Source organism: Ahaetulla prasina, chromosome 1 (assembly GCF_028640845.1).
Source record: "Ahaetulla prasina isolate Xishuangbanna chromosome 1, ASM2864084v1, whole genome shotgun sequence".
NCBI lineage: Eukaryota > Metazoa > Chordata > Lepidosauria > Squamata > Colubridae > Ahaetulla > Ahaetulla prasina.
The window spans coordinates 85,503,514-85,517,369 of NC_080539.1; the positions used below are offsets into that span (position 1 = coordinate 85,503,514).

The 13,856-nt window shown below is 34.6% G+C and overlaps 1 protein-coding gene across 6 annotated transcripts in view; it reads left to right on the top strand.

Annotated features, from left to right (window-relative positions):
• COG2 (component of oligomeric golgi complex 2) overlaps window positions 1–13,856 on the top strand; it is a 34,498-nt gene that overhangs the window by 12,555 nt on the left and 8,087 nt on the right. For 2 of the 6 annotated variants that reach the window (XM_058166870.1, XM_058166880.1), the window contains 10 exons: window positions 2,584–2,684; window positions 3,702–3,810; window positions 4,519–4,698; window positions 5,254–5,378; window positions 8,223–8,349; window positions 8,777–8,916; window positions 10,617–10,678; window positions 11,570–11,721; window positions 12,070–12,258; window positions 13,208–13,280. In XM_058166870.1, the coding sequence (XP_058022853.1) occupies window positions 2,584–2,684; window positions 3,702–3,810; window positions 4,519–4,698; window positions 5,254–5,378; window positions 8,223–8,349; window positions 8,777–8,916; window positions 10,617–10,678; window positions 11,570–11,721; window positions 12,070–12,258; window positions 13,208–13,280 (1,258 nt within the window). Of the gene's footprint in view, window positions 1–968; window positions 1,129–2,560; window positions 2,685–3,701; window positions 3,811–4,518; window positions 4,699–5,253; window positions 5,379–8,222; window positions 8,350–8,776; window positions 8,917–10,616; window positions 10,679–11,569; window positions 11,722–12,069; window positions 12,259–13,207; window positions 13,281–13,856 lie in introns of those variants that run through there. The other 4 variants (XM_058166898.1, XM_058166888.1, XM_058166916.1 and 1 more) reach the window with 3 other exon arrangements.

A 13,856-nucleotide genomic window follows, 5' to 3' on the forward strand; every position in this document is an offset into this window, starting at 1 on the left:
TTCGGAGGCTGAAAAAAGCATCAGAAACAGAGCTTCAGAAAAAAAGCCCCAAATGGAGCTTCAGAAAAAAAGCCCCAAACGGAGCTTCAGAAAAGAAGCTCCCAAACAGAGCTTCAGAGGCTTTTTTTCTAAAGTTGTTTTGGAGGCTTTCAGAGGCAGAAAAAAGTTTTTTCTGAAACAGTGTTTCAGAGGCAGGAAAAAAAAAAAAGCAAGGCACAGAGTTCACAACCAAGGAACCTGTTGCTAAAATTCACCTCTGGGAACAGCTGATTGGGGGTATTCCGGGAGGCCATTCCACCTGCCAATAAGCTTTTTTCTTATTTTCCTCCCCAAAAACTAAGGGGTATCTTATACTCTGGTGCGTTTTATACTCCAAAAAATACAGTGATTATTTTTGATCTTATTGTAGGTTGGTAGGTGGCTGCTCAGTCTCTTTTCTGCTCGGAGGACCATATATATGCTAGTTATTTATGCTACCGTTTAAGACAGCAAAATGAAAAGTTGGCTAATTCTAGTTCCAGGTTTACCTTATTAGAAAACCCAAAGATTGTTATTTCTAATATAGTTTATATTTCCCATTTGTAATGTATAGTATGCACTCAAACATATTCTTTAGGGAACTTATATTTTCATTTGTATATGGATACATGTGCATCACATTATGCTATTTCCTTTTGGGGTAGGCAAAGTGGAAACAGGAATAAGAAATACTGTAATTAGCCTAGGAAAGTAAAGATACCAAATAAGAACTACATTTGTTTCTCCCCAGTTCCATTCTCTATGCCTGTCTATGTCTTTCTGTCCTTCCACTTCCAATATAGCCATACACTGCTTCATGCATTCCCTTTTGTTCTTTAAGATCTTGCATCTGTCTTTAAAAATGCCATGAGATTGTATAGTTGAAGGACTGCTTGGACACTTTTGGCTGAAATTTCTTGGCTTTTTCTTTCGATGCTGTCCATTTGCAAAACGTATTGTGTTAATAGATGCATGTTCTGTTGTTTGGTTAAATATTGCAAAGCTTACACTTTTGTTGATGTTCCTTAGAGCCTTAAGTCTTGTGTTAGTGAAGAAATATGTGCAATTGATGACCGTTTATCTAAACAAGAAGATATCAGGAAAAAAAAGGTATTTGACTGCATTTGTACATCAAAGAGCAACATAAATAGATGAAAATAAATATATCTGTCTTTTGAAGTCTAATCATTAAACCATGTTAGTTTTTTAAAAACCCAGTAAAACTTGAATAGAAAATATCGGTAGCTATAAATGGAAATCTCTCCTGTGATGCACATGTGTTTTGTGTTTGATTATTTCTCTGGCACAAAGTTTTCTGTGGATTTATTTATATATTTACTTATTAACTAACTAACTACCGTATTTTTCAGAGTATATACCTTTTCCCCCCAAAAAAGAGGGTGAAAATCTGGGTGCGTCTTATACTCCAAATGTAGCCCTGCCCAGCTTCTCAAACAGAGGTTTCGGAGGCTGAAAAAAGCATCAGAAACAGAGCTTCAGAAAAAAAGCACCCAAACGGAGCTTAGGAAAAAAGCCCCAAACGTAGTTTCAGAAAAAAAGCCCCAAACAGAGCTTCAGAGGCTTTTTTCTGAAGTTCTGTTTCGGAGGCTTTCAGAGGCAGAAAAAAAAGCAAGGCACAGAGTTCACAACCAAGGAACCTGTTGCTAAAATTCACCTCTGGGAACAGCTGATTGGGGGTATTCCGGGAGGCCATTCCACCTGCCAATAAGCTTTTTTCTTATTTTCCTCCCCAAAAACTAAGGGGTATCTTATACTCTGGTGCGTTTTATACTCCAAAAAATACAGTGATTATTTTTGATCTTATTGTAGGTTGGTAGGTGGCTGCTCAGTCTCTTTTCTGCTCGGAGGACCATATATATGCTAGTTATTTATGCTACCGTTTAAGACAGCAAAATGAAAAGTTGGCTAATTCTAGTTCCAGGTTTACCTTATTAGAAAACCCAAAGATTGTTATTTCTAATATAGTTTATATTTCCCATTTGTAATGTATAGTATGCACTCAAACATATTCTTTAGGGAACTTATATTTTCATTTGTATATGGATACATGTGCATCACATTATGCTATTTCCTTTTGGGGTAGGCAAAGTGGAAACAGGAATAAGAAATACTGTAATTAGCCTAGGAAAGTAAAGATACCAAATAAGAACTACATTTGTTTCTCCCCAGTTCCATTCTCTATGCCTGTCTATGCCTTTCTGTCCTTCCACTTCCAATATAGCCATACACTGCTTCATGCATTCCCTTTTGTTCTTTAAGATCTTGCATCTGTCTTTAAAAATCCCACCAATTCCCTTCAGTTACAACTTTCTCAATTTTCTACTTCTTCTTGATGCATTCATTCTGCTCTTATACATTGCTTTGCAATTTAATCCTTGTTCATTCTCTCAGTTCACTTCAACATACTTTTTGTTACGTTCAGAAATGTTGGTGTCTAATAGACAATAGTCAGAGAAAATTAATATAGCAGAGCCAGACTATTTTAGGTTTAAAGGCAGATCAAAATCAACCTTAAAAACAGTTATTTGCTTTTTTAAAAATTAGATGTGTGTCTTGAGACTTATTCAAGTTATTAAATCAGTTGAGAAGATAGAGAAAATTCTACACTCCCAAAATTCAAAAGAAACATCATTAGAAGTAAGCAGGTATGACAATTAAATTTTATTTTCATTCACCAGTTGTTTTTCTTTGGCTATGTATCCCATTAAAGTGTAATTGGTCTTATTATAATTATATGATAAAATAGTAAGTTCCATTAAACATTTAGAAGAGCATATCTTTGCTTCCCAAAAGACCATTATGTGATAATATATTTATTTTCTCAGGGCTGTTCTTGAATAAACTAGTTGAATATTGAGACTATAGATCTCTTAAAACTGTTTTCAAAAAATGCGGCCATAGTCATAATGTTTTCCCTGAATTGCTGTATGCATATCAACCAATTTAATGATTTAATTTAATATAATTTGTGTGTTTTTATATTCCTATATATATATGAATTATAGCCTTTCTGAAATTTATATGAGTCCTCCATGTGTGATGATACTGTGTGTGCTTTTTAAAACAAGCCTTTCTTTATTCTGAGGGAAAACTAGTGTTTAAAAAGAAGTTCTTCTAAAACTGATTTAGATGCGCATGATCAGCCACAGGTACACTATGTAATTCACATGTTCTCTGTTGCTAAAAGTGGCCCAGGTTTCATTGCTTAAGGAATTATTTCTCTAGGTCAGGGGTCTCCAACCTTGGTCCCTTTAAGACTTGAGGACTTCAACTCCCAGAGTTCCTTAGCCAGCTTTGCTTTAAAGGGACCAAGGTTGGAGACCTCTGCTCTGGGTAAATGAAAGGCTGTCACTCATTTATTTCTGTAAGGGGAAATAAAAGTGTGAGCCTTGGGCCACTGTAATCATGTAATCTAGGTCTGTTTTCTCCTCTAGTAATTTCAGTCATTAAAATTCAAAGCTATTTCTTCCCAGTTGCAGAGCCTCCTTATTGGATCTGTTGGTCATGCTAAATTTAGTGCTCATAATTCAGAACAGATTTCAGAAATTCCCCTTCTACATATTTATATGTATTCTTAAACACAGAGAAAGAGAAAAATGGAGAAAATAAATTATGTACTGTTTTCTATTCTAAATTTATGTCTTTCTGTGTGTCAATTCAAGTCCACTTCTGACCGGACAGATTTTAGAGAGGATCGCTACCGAATTCAACCAGTTACAATTTCATGCGGTACAAAGCAAAGGAATGCCCCTTTTAGATAAGCTGAAACCAGTAAGTAAGTTGATTTGTTTAAACCCCCTCCCATCCCCCCACAAAAATACCCCCATCTTATCTCAGCAACATTGCTTTCTTTCTATTTTATTGTGAATCTTTTTACTAATCAGCTTTAAATAGATTTGAGTTACATGATGCCATCCTAATGAATGTGCAGTCTTTGGGGCGTATTTGAGATCAAAACAGAGCTGAAAAATGTAAAATATATTAGTTGTTAACACTCCTGTCACCTAGAGAAAGTCAAGGGAATATACAGTACTTATTCAGTTTACATTTAACTTTGAATCAATTAAAAGCAATCCATTATTAGTTATTAAATACAATGTATTTCAATACTGTTAAGTATATGCTTCAAACACTGAAGAAATGTGTCTTAAAAAATAATTGCCTGTATTTATGGTAATGTTTAGATGCAAATATTAATTAAATGGAATCTTAGTTTTCTTTTCTGTTGCTATATTCTCTTGCTTGCAATAATAGTGACAATAAAGTCTCATGACGCCTTAAAAACTAACAGATGCTTTGTCACTTAAACCTCAATGGACTGTTAGCCAGCAAACCATGTCTGATAATCAGTTAGTTTAATCTGATACTAATTATATTATTCTTGAGAATAATATGTACTTAAATAAACAGTATTAGTGAATCTCATTCATTTTTCCAATACAGCTAACAATTATCCTCATTCTGTTTTGAAACTCATAGCGTATAGTTGGCATAACAGCAACACTGCAGCAATCTCTAGAAGGACTGCTGTTGGAAGGACTTCAGACCTCTAATATCGATATAATACGACATTGCCTGCGTACCTATGCAACAATAGACAAAACACGGGATGCCGAGGCATTAGTTGGCGAAGTTCTTGTGAAGCCATATATAGATGAGGCAAGTGATGCTAGAAGGGACTGGAAGAAAGATATTATCCATATCTGAGATTCTTGTTTTTTCCAAAGGGGGAAAAGGATGAATTCCTTTTTTATGCAAGTATTAGAGCAGAGACTGGATGGACAGAAATTGGAGATGGATATATCTTAACGATACTTTAATTTGGATTTCTGCAGTGAGCAGAGATTTGGACTCCGTGGCCCTCCCAACTCTACTCAATGGCCCTTCCAACTCTGATTTTCTAGAGCAGAACTCTAGAAAAAGCCAACTCTGAAGCTAGAGCAGAAAGCAGTACGATTATTACTTGATAGCATTGAAGTTACCAGTGATAAAAAAAGACTGTTAATTTTGTTAGGTGTATTAAAAATTACACATAAATGTTTTAGGCTGAATTAACCACTATCCTCCTCCCATGAAATTAACATATTGAGCATGCTGTATAAATACAGGGATGGGGACAAAGTGTCTTTTTTAAAAATAATAATAATAATAATTTAATTTAACAAAAAAAGTCTGAACTTTAGTTTGAGGTTTGACATTGAGGCTTTTTCATAGGTGATTGTAGAACAGTATGTTCAGTCTCATGCAAATGGTCTCCAGATGATGTATTCAAAATTGCTGGAGTTTGTTCCTCTCCATTGCCGTCTCTTGCGTGAGGTAACAGGAGGAGGTATTTCAAGGTAATTCAAACCTCTCTTTTTGTTGTTGTTAAATTTTGTTAACAAATTTCTGTTAACTTCTGCTAAACAATGTTTAAATCATATCAACAGAGGCTCTGGTGGCTATGGAGAGATCTTTAATATTCATTATCTTCAGTAATAAATAGATATCTTGTAACCTGCTGACTGTATTTTATTGCAATGTAGCTCATTTTAATCACTAAGAAAAAATAGTGTCAATATTCTGTTCTCAGTCACTTTACCATGACTGGTACTTTATATTTGTGATTTATCATGCAAAAAATTATGTTAGTTATATGTCATTTTGAAAATCTAGTCTTATCCTTACTTTACTTGGCATAATGACTTTTTTTTCAGTCCTATTTTCAAGTTTTTCACATAGGATTCATTTCTAACTTTTAAGAAGTATTCTGCAATCAGTTTTTCTCACCAATTTTTCTGAATGTTATCCCCAAAAATAATATTGCTGAGAGATGTAGGGCTTTAATTTAATATATTTTCATTGTGGTTTGGATAGTTACTATTAGATTTATTTGAATTTCAACCTAGTATTTATGTATGTGAATGTGGCAGAGAATTATGGCATTCCTAGGCAGGACCATGAAAAGCTATAACTCCACTTGTTTCATGCTTTCTAGTTTGTTTATGAGGGCCAAAATCACCTCAAGAGATATAGCCAAGCTAATGTGTTACATTTATCACATATTTTGAAAAATGGGTGATTGTTGCATTAGCAAATATATAGGCTGGAAGATAGTCTGTTTCTTTCTACAATTCATAAAATGATCTTTGAGTTTTCAAGGCAGGTTCTAACAGTTTTAAAATGATTTTCAAATTTACATATACAATAACAGTAACAGCTGTGATATACAATAAATTTCTAATTCAACTATACGTTTATTGCAGTCTAATAGAATACATTCTTAATTCATAGTGGAATAAAATGAATTCAAGCCTCATAAATTCATTAGTTGACAGAAAGTTTAATATTTATTTATTTATTTATTTATTTATTTATTTTATCCACCTTTATTATTTTTCCTAATAAACAAGGTGGTAAATACCTTGTTTTCCCCAAAATAAGACATCCCCTGATAATAAGCCCAATCGGGCTTTTGAGCGCATGGCAATAAGGCCAAGCGCTTATTTCAGGGTTCAAAAAAATATAAGACAGGGTCTTATTTTCGGGGAAACATGGTATATCCAACTTCTGGTCCTTCTCCCATTTTCCCCACAACAATAAGGTGAGGTGAGTTGGGCTGAGAGAGAGTGACTGGCCCAAAATCACTCAGCTAGCTTCCATGGCTAAGACGGGACTTGAACTCACAGTCTCCCATGTTCTAGCCTGTGCCTTAACCACTAGACCAAACCGGTTCTCTAATTGTAATTCTTAATTATAATTATTGTGATTGTTAATGCAGCAGTCATATTGATGTTTAAAATTTACCTAAATGGACTGCAGAAATACATTTCAAATTATCTGGCGTGAAGTTCTTCATAAGATTTTATATTTTGCTAATACTTAAGTTTTTTAATGCATCCAGCAGTTTAGTCTTTTATGTTCATTTAAAAATTGTTAATATTTATTATGTGATAAACTAGGACTACAGTGATTTTATTTTCTTTAGATGGCTTAGAGATTACTAGCAACTATATAATATATTTAACTCTTATTATTTGATGCTACACATTTTTAGAAATTGGAATTCTGGGAGGAAGAAAAAGTTTATTGTATCATTCTCTACATTCTCAAGGCCTCTGTATATGTAACTGGAGAAGCCGGGCATCAGTTGGGATGTGTCCTGCATTCACACATAAAGTGCTGGAAGCTTTAATAACATGAACATTGAACATTAAAAGGGGGGCATGTTTGAAAGGAAATTAGATCCTTGTTACCTCACCTATTATCATCCAATCTTCACAGTCCAATTCTACGAACTAAGTTGGACTCGGATAAAAAGTGTTACAGATGGAGAGCATGCAGAAAGTCTCTGTATATGGACAGGATATGAGCACATACACAAAGCACAATGCCACTGGCACTGTAATCCCACATTTGATTTTCATTGGAAGAGAATGAAAGGAAAATGTTAAGAACTGCCTATCTGGAAGCATTCTTTGGCTTCAGTTTACAGTGATATTGCTCATAATAGTTTTTATTCAGGTTCCAGAAATGTATAGGCATGCTTTCTTCTTTATGCATCTGGAACGAATTTCAGAAAAATAACTTAGTAATGTTCCTTTACATTTGCAATAAAACAGTGTGGACTACAATATAACCAAGTTGTCACTGTGCTATATATTAATATATGGCATAAAATGCCTGCGTATTGTACTCCGGTGATTCCTATGGTCCCTATGCCACCTCTTTGCAAAGGTATATTTGTATAAAAAATAAAAAAATATTCACAAATATTCTAGTGTTAGAACTGCTGGAAATCCAGAGTGTTCAAGAAATCTTTTTTTTTTTAATTGAAAAAGTTTTAACAAACAAAAACATTTTTTCCCCTTTTCCCCCCCTCCCCCCCACAAATCCCCCCCCCCCGGCTTCCCGGGTCAATCACAAGGTATTGTTATACATAAACCAAACATAGAGTAAAATTTTCCCTTCTAATCCAATTAACCTCATCCAAATCTTTTCATTTCCCAACCCCCCCCATTACATAAAATAATACTTCCTAATTATTCAAAGGCAATCTGATATTTCTTAATCTGATATCTGTTTTGTAAATAATCAAGAAATGTGTTTCTAAAAATGTCTTGCAACGTATGCAATACTCTTTGTAAATTCTGAATTTTTTTATTAGAACTATTTATAGCAGAAATATTGATTTAATCTTGCAGTGAAAGAGGCAATACGGTTCCTGGATATGATTTCTTGGTAAATTCTGTATGGCCAGAAATTGTTCGTGGTTTAGAAATTAAATTGCCGTCTCTGTTTAATCCTGGAAACCCAGATTTATTTCATGAGGTAATTTTAAAATTATATATTCACCACAGTTTGCAATGATGAACCAAGGGATACAGACTGTTAGACTTAACTACTATATATTTAACATAGTTTGTTCAATTGCAACTAACTTATGTTCTTCATTTATATAGATGAATACTATTGTAAAAAAATGTTCATACTTTGTAATATGAACTGAATCTGGGGCATGGTGGACAAACCATAGTAGACTTGTAACATTCTGATTCAGTGCATTTTTATGTAAATGTAATCAAAATAATTAATACATTATTCTCTCTTCATGTAAACATCTCCATTGCTAATAGGACATTGTTTCTAGTTTCATAGTTTTCAAAATGAGATAAAGCGATTGGATAGAGAAGTAAATGATGCCGGTTCTCCTGTAAAAAATTTGACACACAGCTTAATGCATGCTTTTTGTCTTCAGAAATACAACATAAGTATGGATTTTGTAAGGAAGTTTGAACGGCAATGTGGTTCACAAGCCAGTGTAAAAAGATTGAGGTTACATCCTTCCTACCAGAGCTTTAATGATAAGTGGAATTTGCCAGTTTATTTTCAAATAAGGTCAGTGTCTTAGTTTTTTGCTTAGATGATATAAAGAACATTTTAAAATATGCAAGTGAAAAGATGTATTAAAAATGAGCTTCTCCCTTTTTTTCTCCCAAATGTAAGGGGAAACTACTCTTTTAAAAGTATGCCTTCTGGAACATCTGTCATCTGAATATATAAGTGCCTCTTATTTTAGAACTCTTGTTTCTACCCATGTTTATGCAATCTTTATTAATCCGTTTGAATAATTAAAAATTAAATGACTAGGATTTTTGTAGTCTGTGACAACTCGGTTTAGAAGTGAAAATGAAGCTATAGCATGGAAAAGAAGATTTTACATTATTCAGTCTAAACTGCAACACTGTGTAATAAAACCTCTTAATTAATTTTATTGAAACTTTTCACTTCTGTGTAATTTTAGTTTTGCAGTCTGTGGCATTTCTCCAGAAAAATTGGTGGGAATTACTATGAGTTCAGTTAAACAAGTTAAACTGTTATAATAAGTTATTTTCTGAAACAAGCCTGATTGAAAAAGTCTTCTTAAAAGTTTTATCATTCTTTGTTCAAGAATGAACAAAGTGTTCAAGGTATCGGAATGAACTATTGATTTCTGTCCCCTAGAACTATTTGCAGAGCTTTGTGCCAGTGTCCATTGCAAATCAGTGGAAAAAGGAAAGTTTTTTGGTCAAAAGACCTAACTCTAGGTCATTAAAAAGAATTTCTATGCTGTGTTTTTTTCCCCTGCTGTAGTGTAGAGTATCTTTAAAAGAATAAGGGATTGTAGGCATAATTAAGAAGCAGTTGTCCTCATTTCTTCCAAGATTCCTAACTGTAATTTAGCTCCTCTTAAATAATACTGAATTTGGTCCCAGATTACAAAATCTTCAGTTGTTGAATTGAAAGTTACAGTGAAAACAGGAGAGGTTAGAAAAATCTGTGCTGAAGCTTATGAAGAGGCCTCAGAGGTCCAGAAATTCCCCCTCTTCAGCAAATCCTTTTCACCTGTTATTTGAGTCCAGCCTTTCCATCTGTCAGACTGTCCTTCCAAAATTGACTAGTGATTCAGATGTATAATCAAGAGCTATGTTGCATGCAACCTATTTATCCACTCATCTGGATCTCTTTCTCTTATCATGCAGACAGTGATGCGTCATGCATCTCCTAATCTTTTCTGATCACAGGATTCATTTAATAATAGGCATTGAGTGTTTTTGAGTGATTGATTCTGTGAGGAATGTCATCAAAAGAATCTCTTGTCTAGTTCATTTATTTAGATAAATCGTGATTTTAGTTTTTGATTGGCTTTTAATTGTTTCATATTTTATTTTGAAAGAGAGAGAGAGATAAATAAATAAATAAATAAATAAATAAATAAATAAATAAATAAATAAATAAATAAATAAATAAATAAATGCAGCATATATATTAAGTAAAAGCACCATGAGTTGACCATTTCTATGATGACGGTACTAAGATTTCTTATGGTTAAAACATCTGGAAAAGTGAACCAGTCTTTAGCTAATACGAGGAAATCATCACATAGAACCCGAGCTGAAGTTGTGAGTGGGGATTCCACAGCTGGCATGAATTCACTAGAAATATCTTCTTAGAACTTATATGTGACATTCAGATTTGAGATAAGATTGATCTGATTAAATTGATAGCTTGCATCGCTAAATTGCCAGATGTTAATCTCTTTTTTGTGATTCTTTTAGATTTAGAGAAATTGCAGGCACTTTAGAAGCAGCTCTTTCTGATGGCTTAGAAGAGGCTCCAGGTAAAGCTTTTCTCTTTATTCAACACGCATGGCTCATGCATTTATATTTAGATAACATAAGAAAAATACGTATTTTCCATTGCTGGGATTTTTAAAAAAAACTTCATATAAAAAGTGCTGTTCTGCTGACCAGAAATTTTGTGATAATGATAAGCTCACATTATCACAATCCATGTAATATTTGCTTAGAACAAAACCAAACAAATGGAACCAAAGAAGAGAAATACATGTCTCTAAATGTTGAAGTAGAGTTGCTTTTATTACTAGCATTTGACTGAAGGCAGAATTGACTAGTAGTGTTTCCCACTAAATAAAGAACTATTTATGGTAGCTCTGATGAAACAAAAGATAAATTGTGCCCCCAGTTTCTACTTTGTAATTTAATGTTTGCATCCATCATTTTATAATGTTTTATAATGTTGGGTAGTGTTTTTTATAGAATAAGCTGGTTCTTAAGGAAGCCACGGTTTCCCCACTTTTCTCCTCTGCTGTGTAATCTCTGCAAATCGTGCTTATCTTTTATTTGCAAGTGCAAAGTTAGTCAAATGATGACTACTTGCCATAATTGAGATTTTATTGGGGGGGGGGTTGTTTAAATAAATGAGCCTTCACCAGGGATGAGGGAAGAGTGGCAAAACCCTCTCCCCTTGCAATTGGCTGGAGAAAGGAATTTCTGAGTTGCAGAAAGGTGCACAGATTTTCCACCAAGGGGACATCCCATAAGCAACTTCCTAGGAAGTGCTGTACAACTGCACTTGCAGGGTTTCCGCTGAAGGAGGCACTGTGCCAAGAGTGAAGCCGGGAGGTTAGAAAATAAAAGCAAAGTTAATAGGATGACGTTTGAAATATAACATTGATCATAATTGAACAAGCTCTATTCTTTCTTGGCAGCTGGAAGTTCATATTGCCTTTTGGCAACGCACATGACATGGGCTAGCTTACAGAAGTGCTGGTCAGCTGAGATTTTTCTGCCATTGCTAACTGATCGATTGTGGAAGCTTTCACTGCAGATTCTAGCCCGCTACTCAGTCTTCATTAATGAGGTGAGGAAAACTGGTTTGCTTAATTAATGGATTTATTTTATCTCACCTTTATCAATTCATAAGTAAACTCAAGGCAGCAAACATCCATAATATTCCTTCTTCCGATTTTGCTTGCAACAACAAACCTGTGAGGTGGGTTGGACTGAGATGGAGAGAGTGATAGGCCCAGTCACCCAGCCAACTTTTCATGCTGAGAATCTTATGCAAGGAATATTTTTAAAAAATCAAACTGATACAAGATTAGCATCTACCTTGAACAAATAACACAAAGTTTGGACAAACTAAGATGAATGTTCATGGGTTTCTCTCTAATATTACTCTTTGTCACTCTTTTTGTAAACGGAATAGCTTCTGCTCAGGCCTGTGTCTAATGAAACTGCGAAAGACCATAAAAAATCACTGGCAAGCAAGGAATCCCCACTGAACTCTGTTGAAGATCAAGGAAATGAGTCTTATTCAGATGCTCAGCCCTTACCTTCTATATCTACCACTCAGCTTGTGTTCGTTGCTGCAGATTTGGATCGACTTCAGGAATGGGTTTGTAGATATTAGTGATTTACATGACTCTCTGATGCAGACAACCTACAAATAGATGTGTCCTGAAGAAAATTATTCTTTACCATTTGTGGCTGCTGCTTTGGTTATCAACTTTTATCTTGGTTTTTTATCGTTGAGGTAAAAGTAGTAAAAGTGATGGGTTCACTCCTTTAGTTCTATCAGTTAAAAAAACACTGCTAACATGCAGCTTTGAAGCAGAACCTTTCTAAGGGTTCAAATCAAATTGTTTAAGATGTTATTTTTTAATTCTCTTTCCATAGTCGGTTAAACAGCTTATTATTATGTCAGTACACCTGTTTAAGGGGACATGGTGGCTAAGATGCTGAGCTTGTCGATCGAAAGTTCGATGGTTCGAATCCCTAGTGCCGCGTAACGGGGTGTTATTTGTCCCAGCTTCTGCCAACTTAGCAATTCGAAAGCATGTAAAAAATGCAAGTAGAAAAATAGGGACCACCTTTGGTGGGAAGGTAACTGCGTTCTGTGTGCCTTTGGCGTTTAGTCATGCCAGCCACATGACCACGTAGACTCTGGCTCTTCGGCTTTGAAACAGAGATGAGCACTGCCCCCTAGAGTCTGGAACGACTAGCACATATGTGTGAGGGGAACCTTTACCTTTACGGTGGCATAGGTCATGCACAGATACAGAATCCTTTATTGTAAGATGTTACTTGTGCCTTCTTTATTTGGTGTATGTGTTTCAGCAAAGAGAATTGCAGAAACATTACAAAAACTTTTCTGCATCGGTGTGTCAGATATCTGAAGGTTATGTACTCATAACTTTTGTATACCGCCCTGAGTCCTTCGGGAGAAGGGCGGTATACAAATTAAATTATTATTATTATTATTATTATTATTATTATTATTATTATTATTATTATTATTATTATTATTATTATTATTATTAACGCCTTGCATAATTTTCATTCAGCTTCCTGAACTTTTGGAAATGATCAAACCAAAACTTGACATGATTGGCTTCAAGAATATAGCTTGTATCTCAGGTAAAAGATTTGTATATTTCTTTCTCTCGATGTATTCAACTTTTGATAAATATATTTTATCGAGCAATGTGTTTACAAAGACAGAAAATGTTAAATTGAATGAGGAAAATTGAAATAGAAGTAATTTCTCAATGTTTGAGGGAATGGATTTGAAGGTGATTCCCTACAGCCTTGCCTAGTCTTCTTTTCCCTCCCTGTATCTTTGGGGTAAAAACATTACTGGTTCTTAAGCACATTTCTCTGCTAGTGTTTGCAGATCTTTCAGTTACACTTGTAAACGAATTGATTCTAAAATGAAACAAAAGAGGGAATGTATGGAAGTGAATGAAGGAGAGTTGGAGTATTCTGACTCACTTGGGCACTTGCCAAGTACAGTTAAGAGAGTAGGCAGCGTTTTAAAACCTGCTGTTTTACATCTCTATGAAACATAATATTAAAAAAGTTATATCATAATATATATCCCTAGTGCCACGTAATGGGGTGAGCTCCATTACTTGTCCCAGCTTCACCTAGCAGTTCAAAAGCACGTAAAAAATGCAAGTAGAAAAATAGGGACCACTTTTGGTGGGAAGGTAA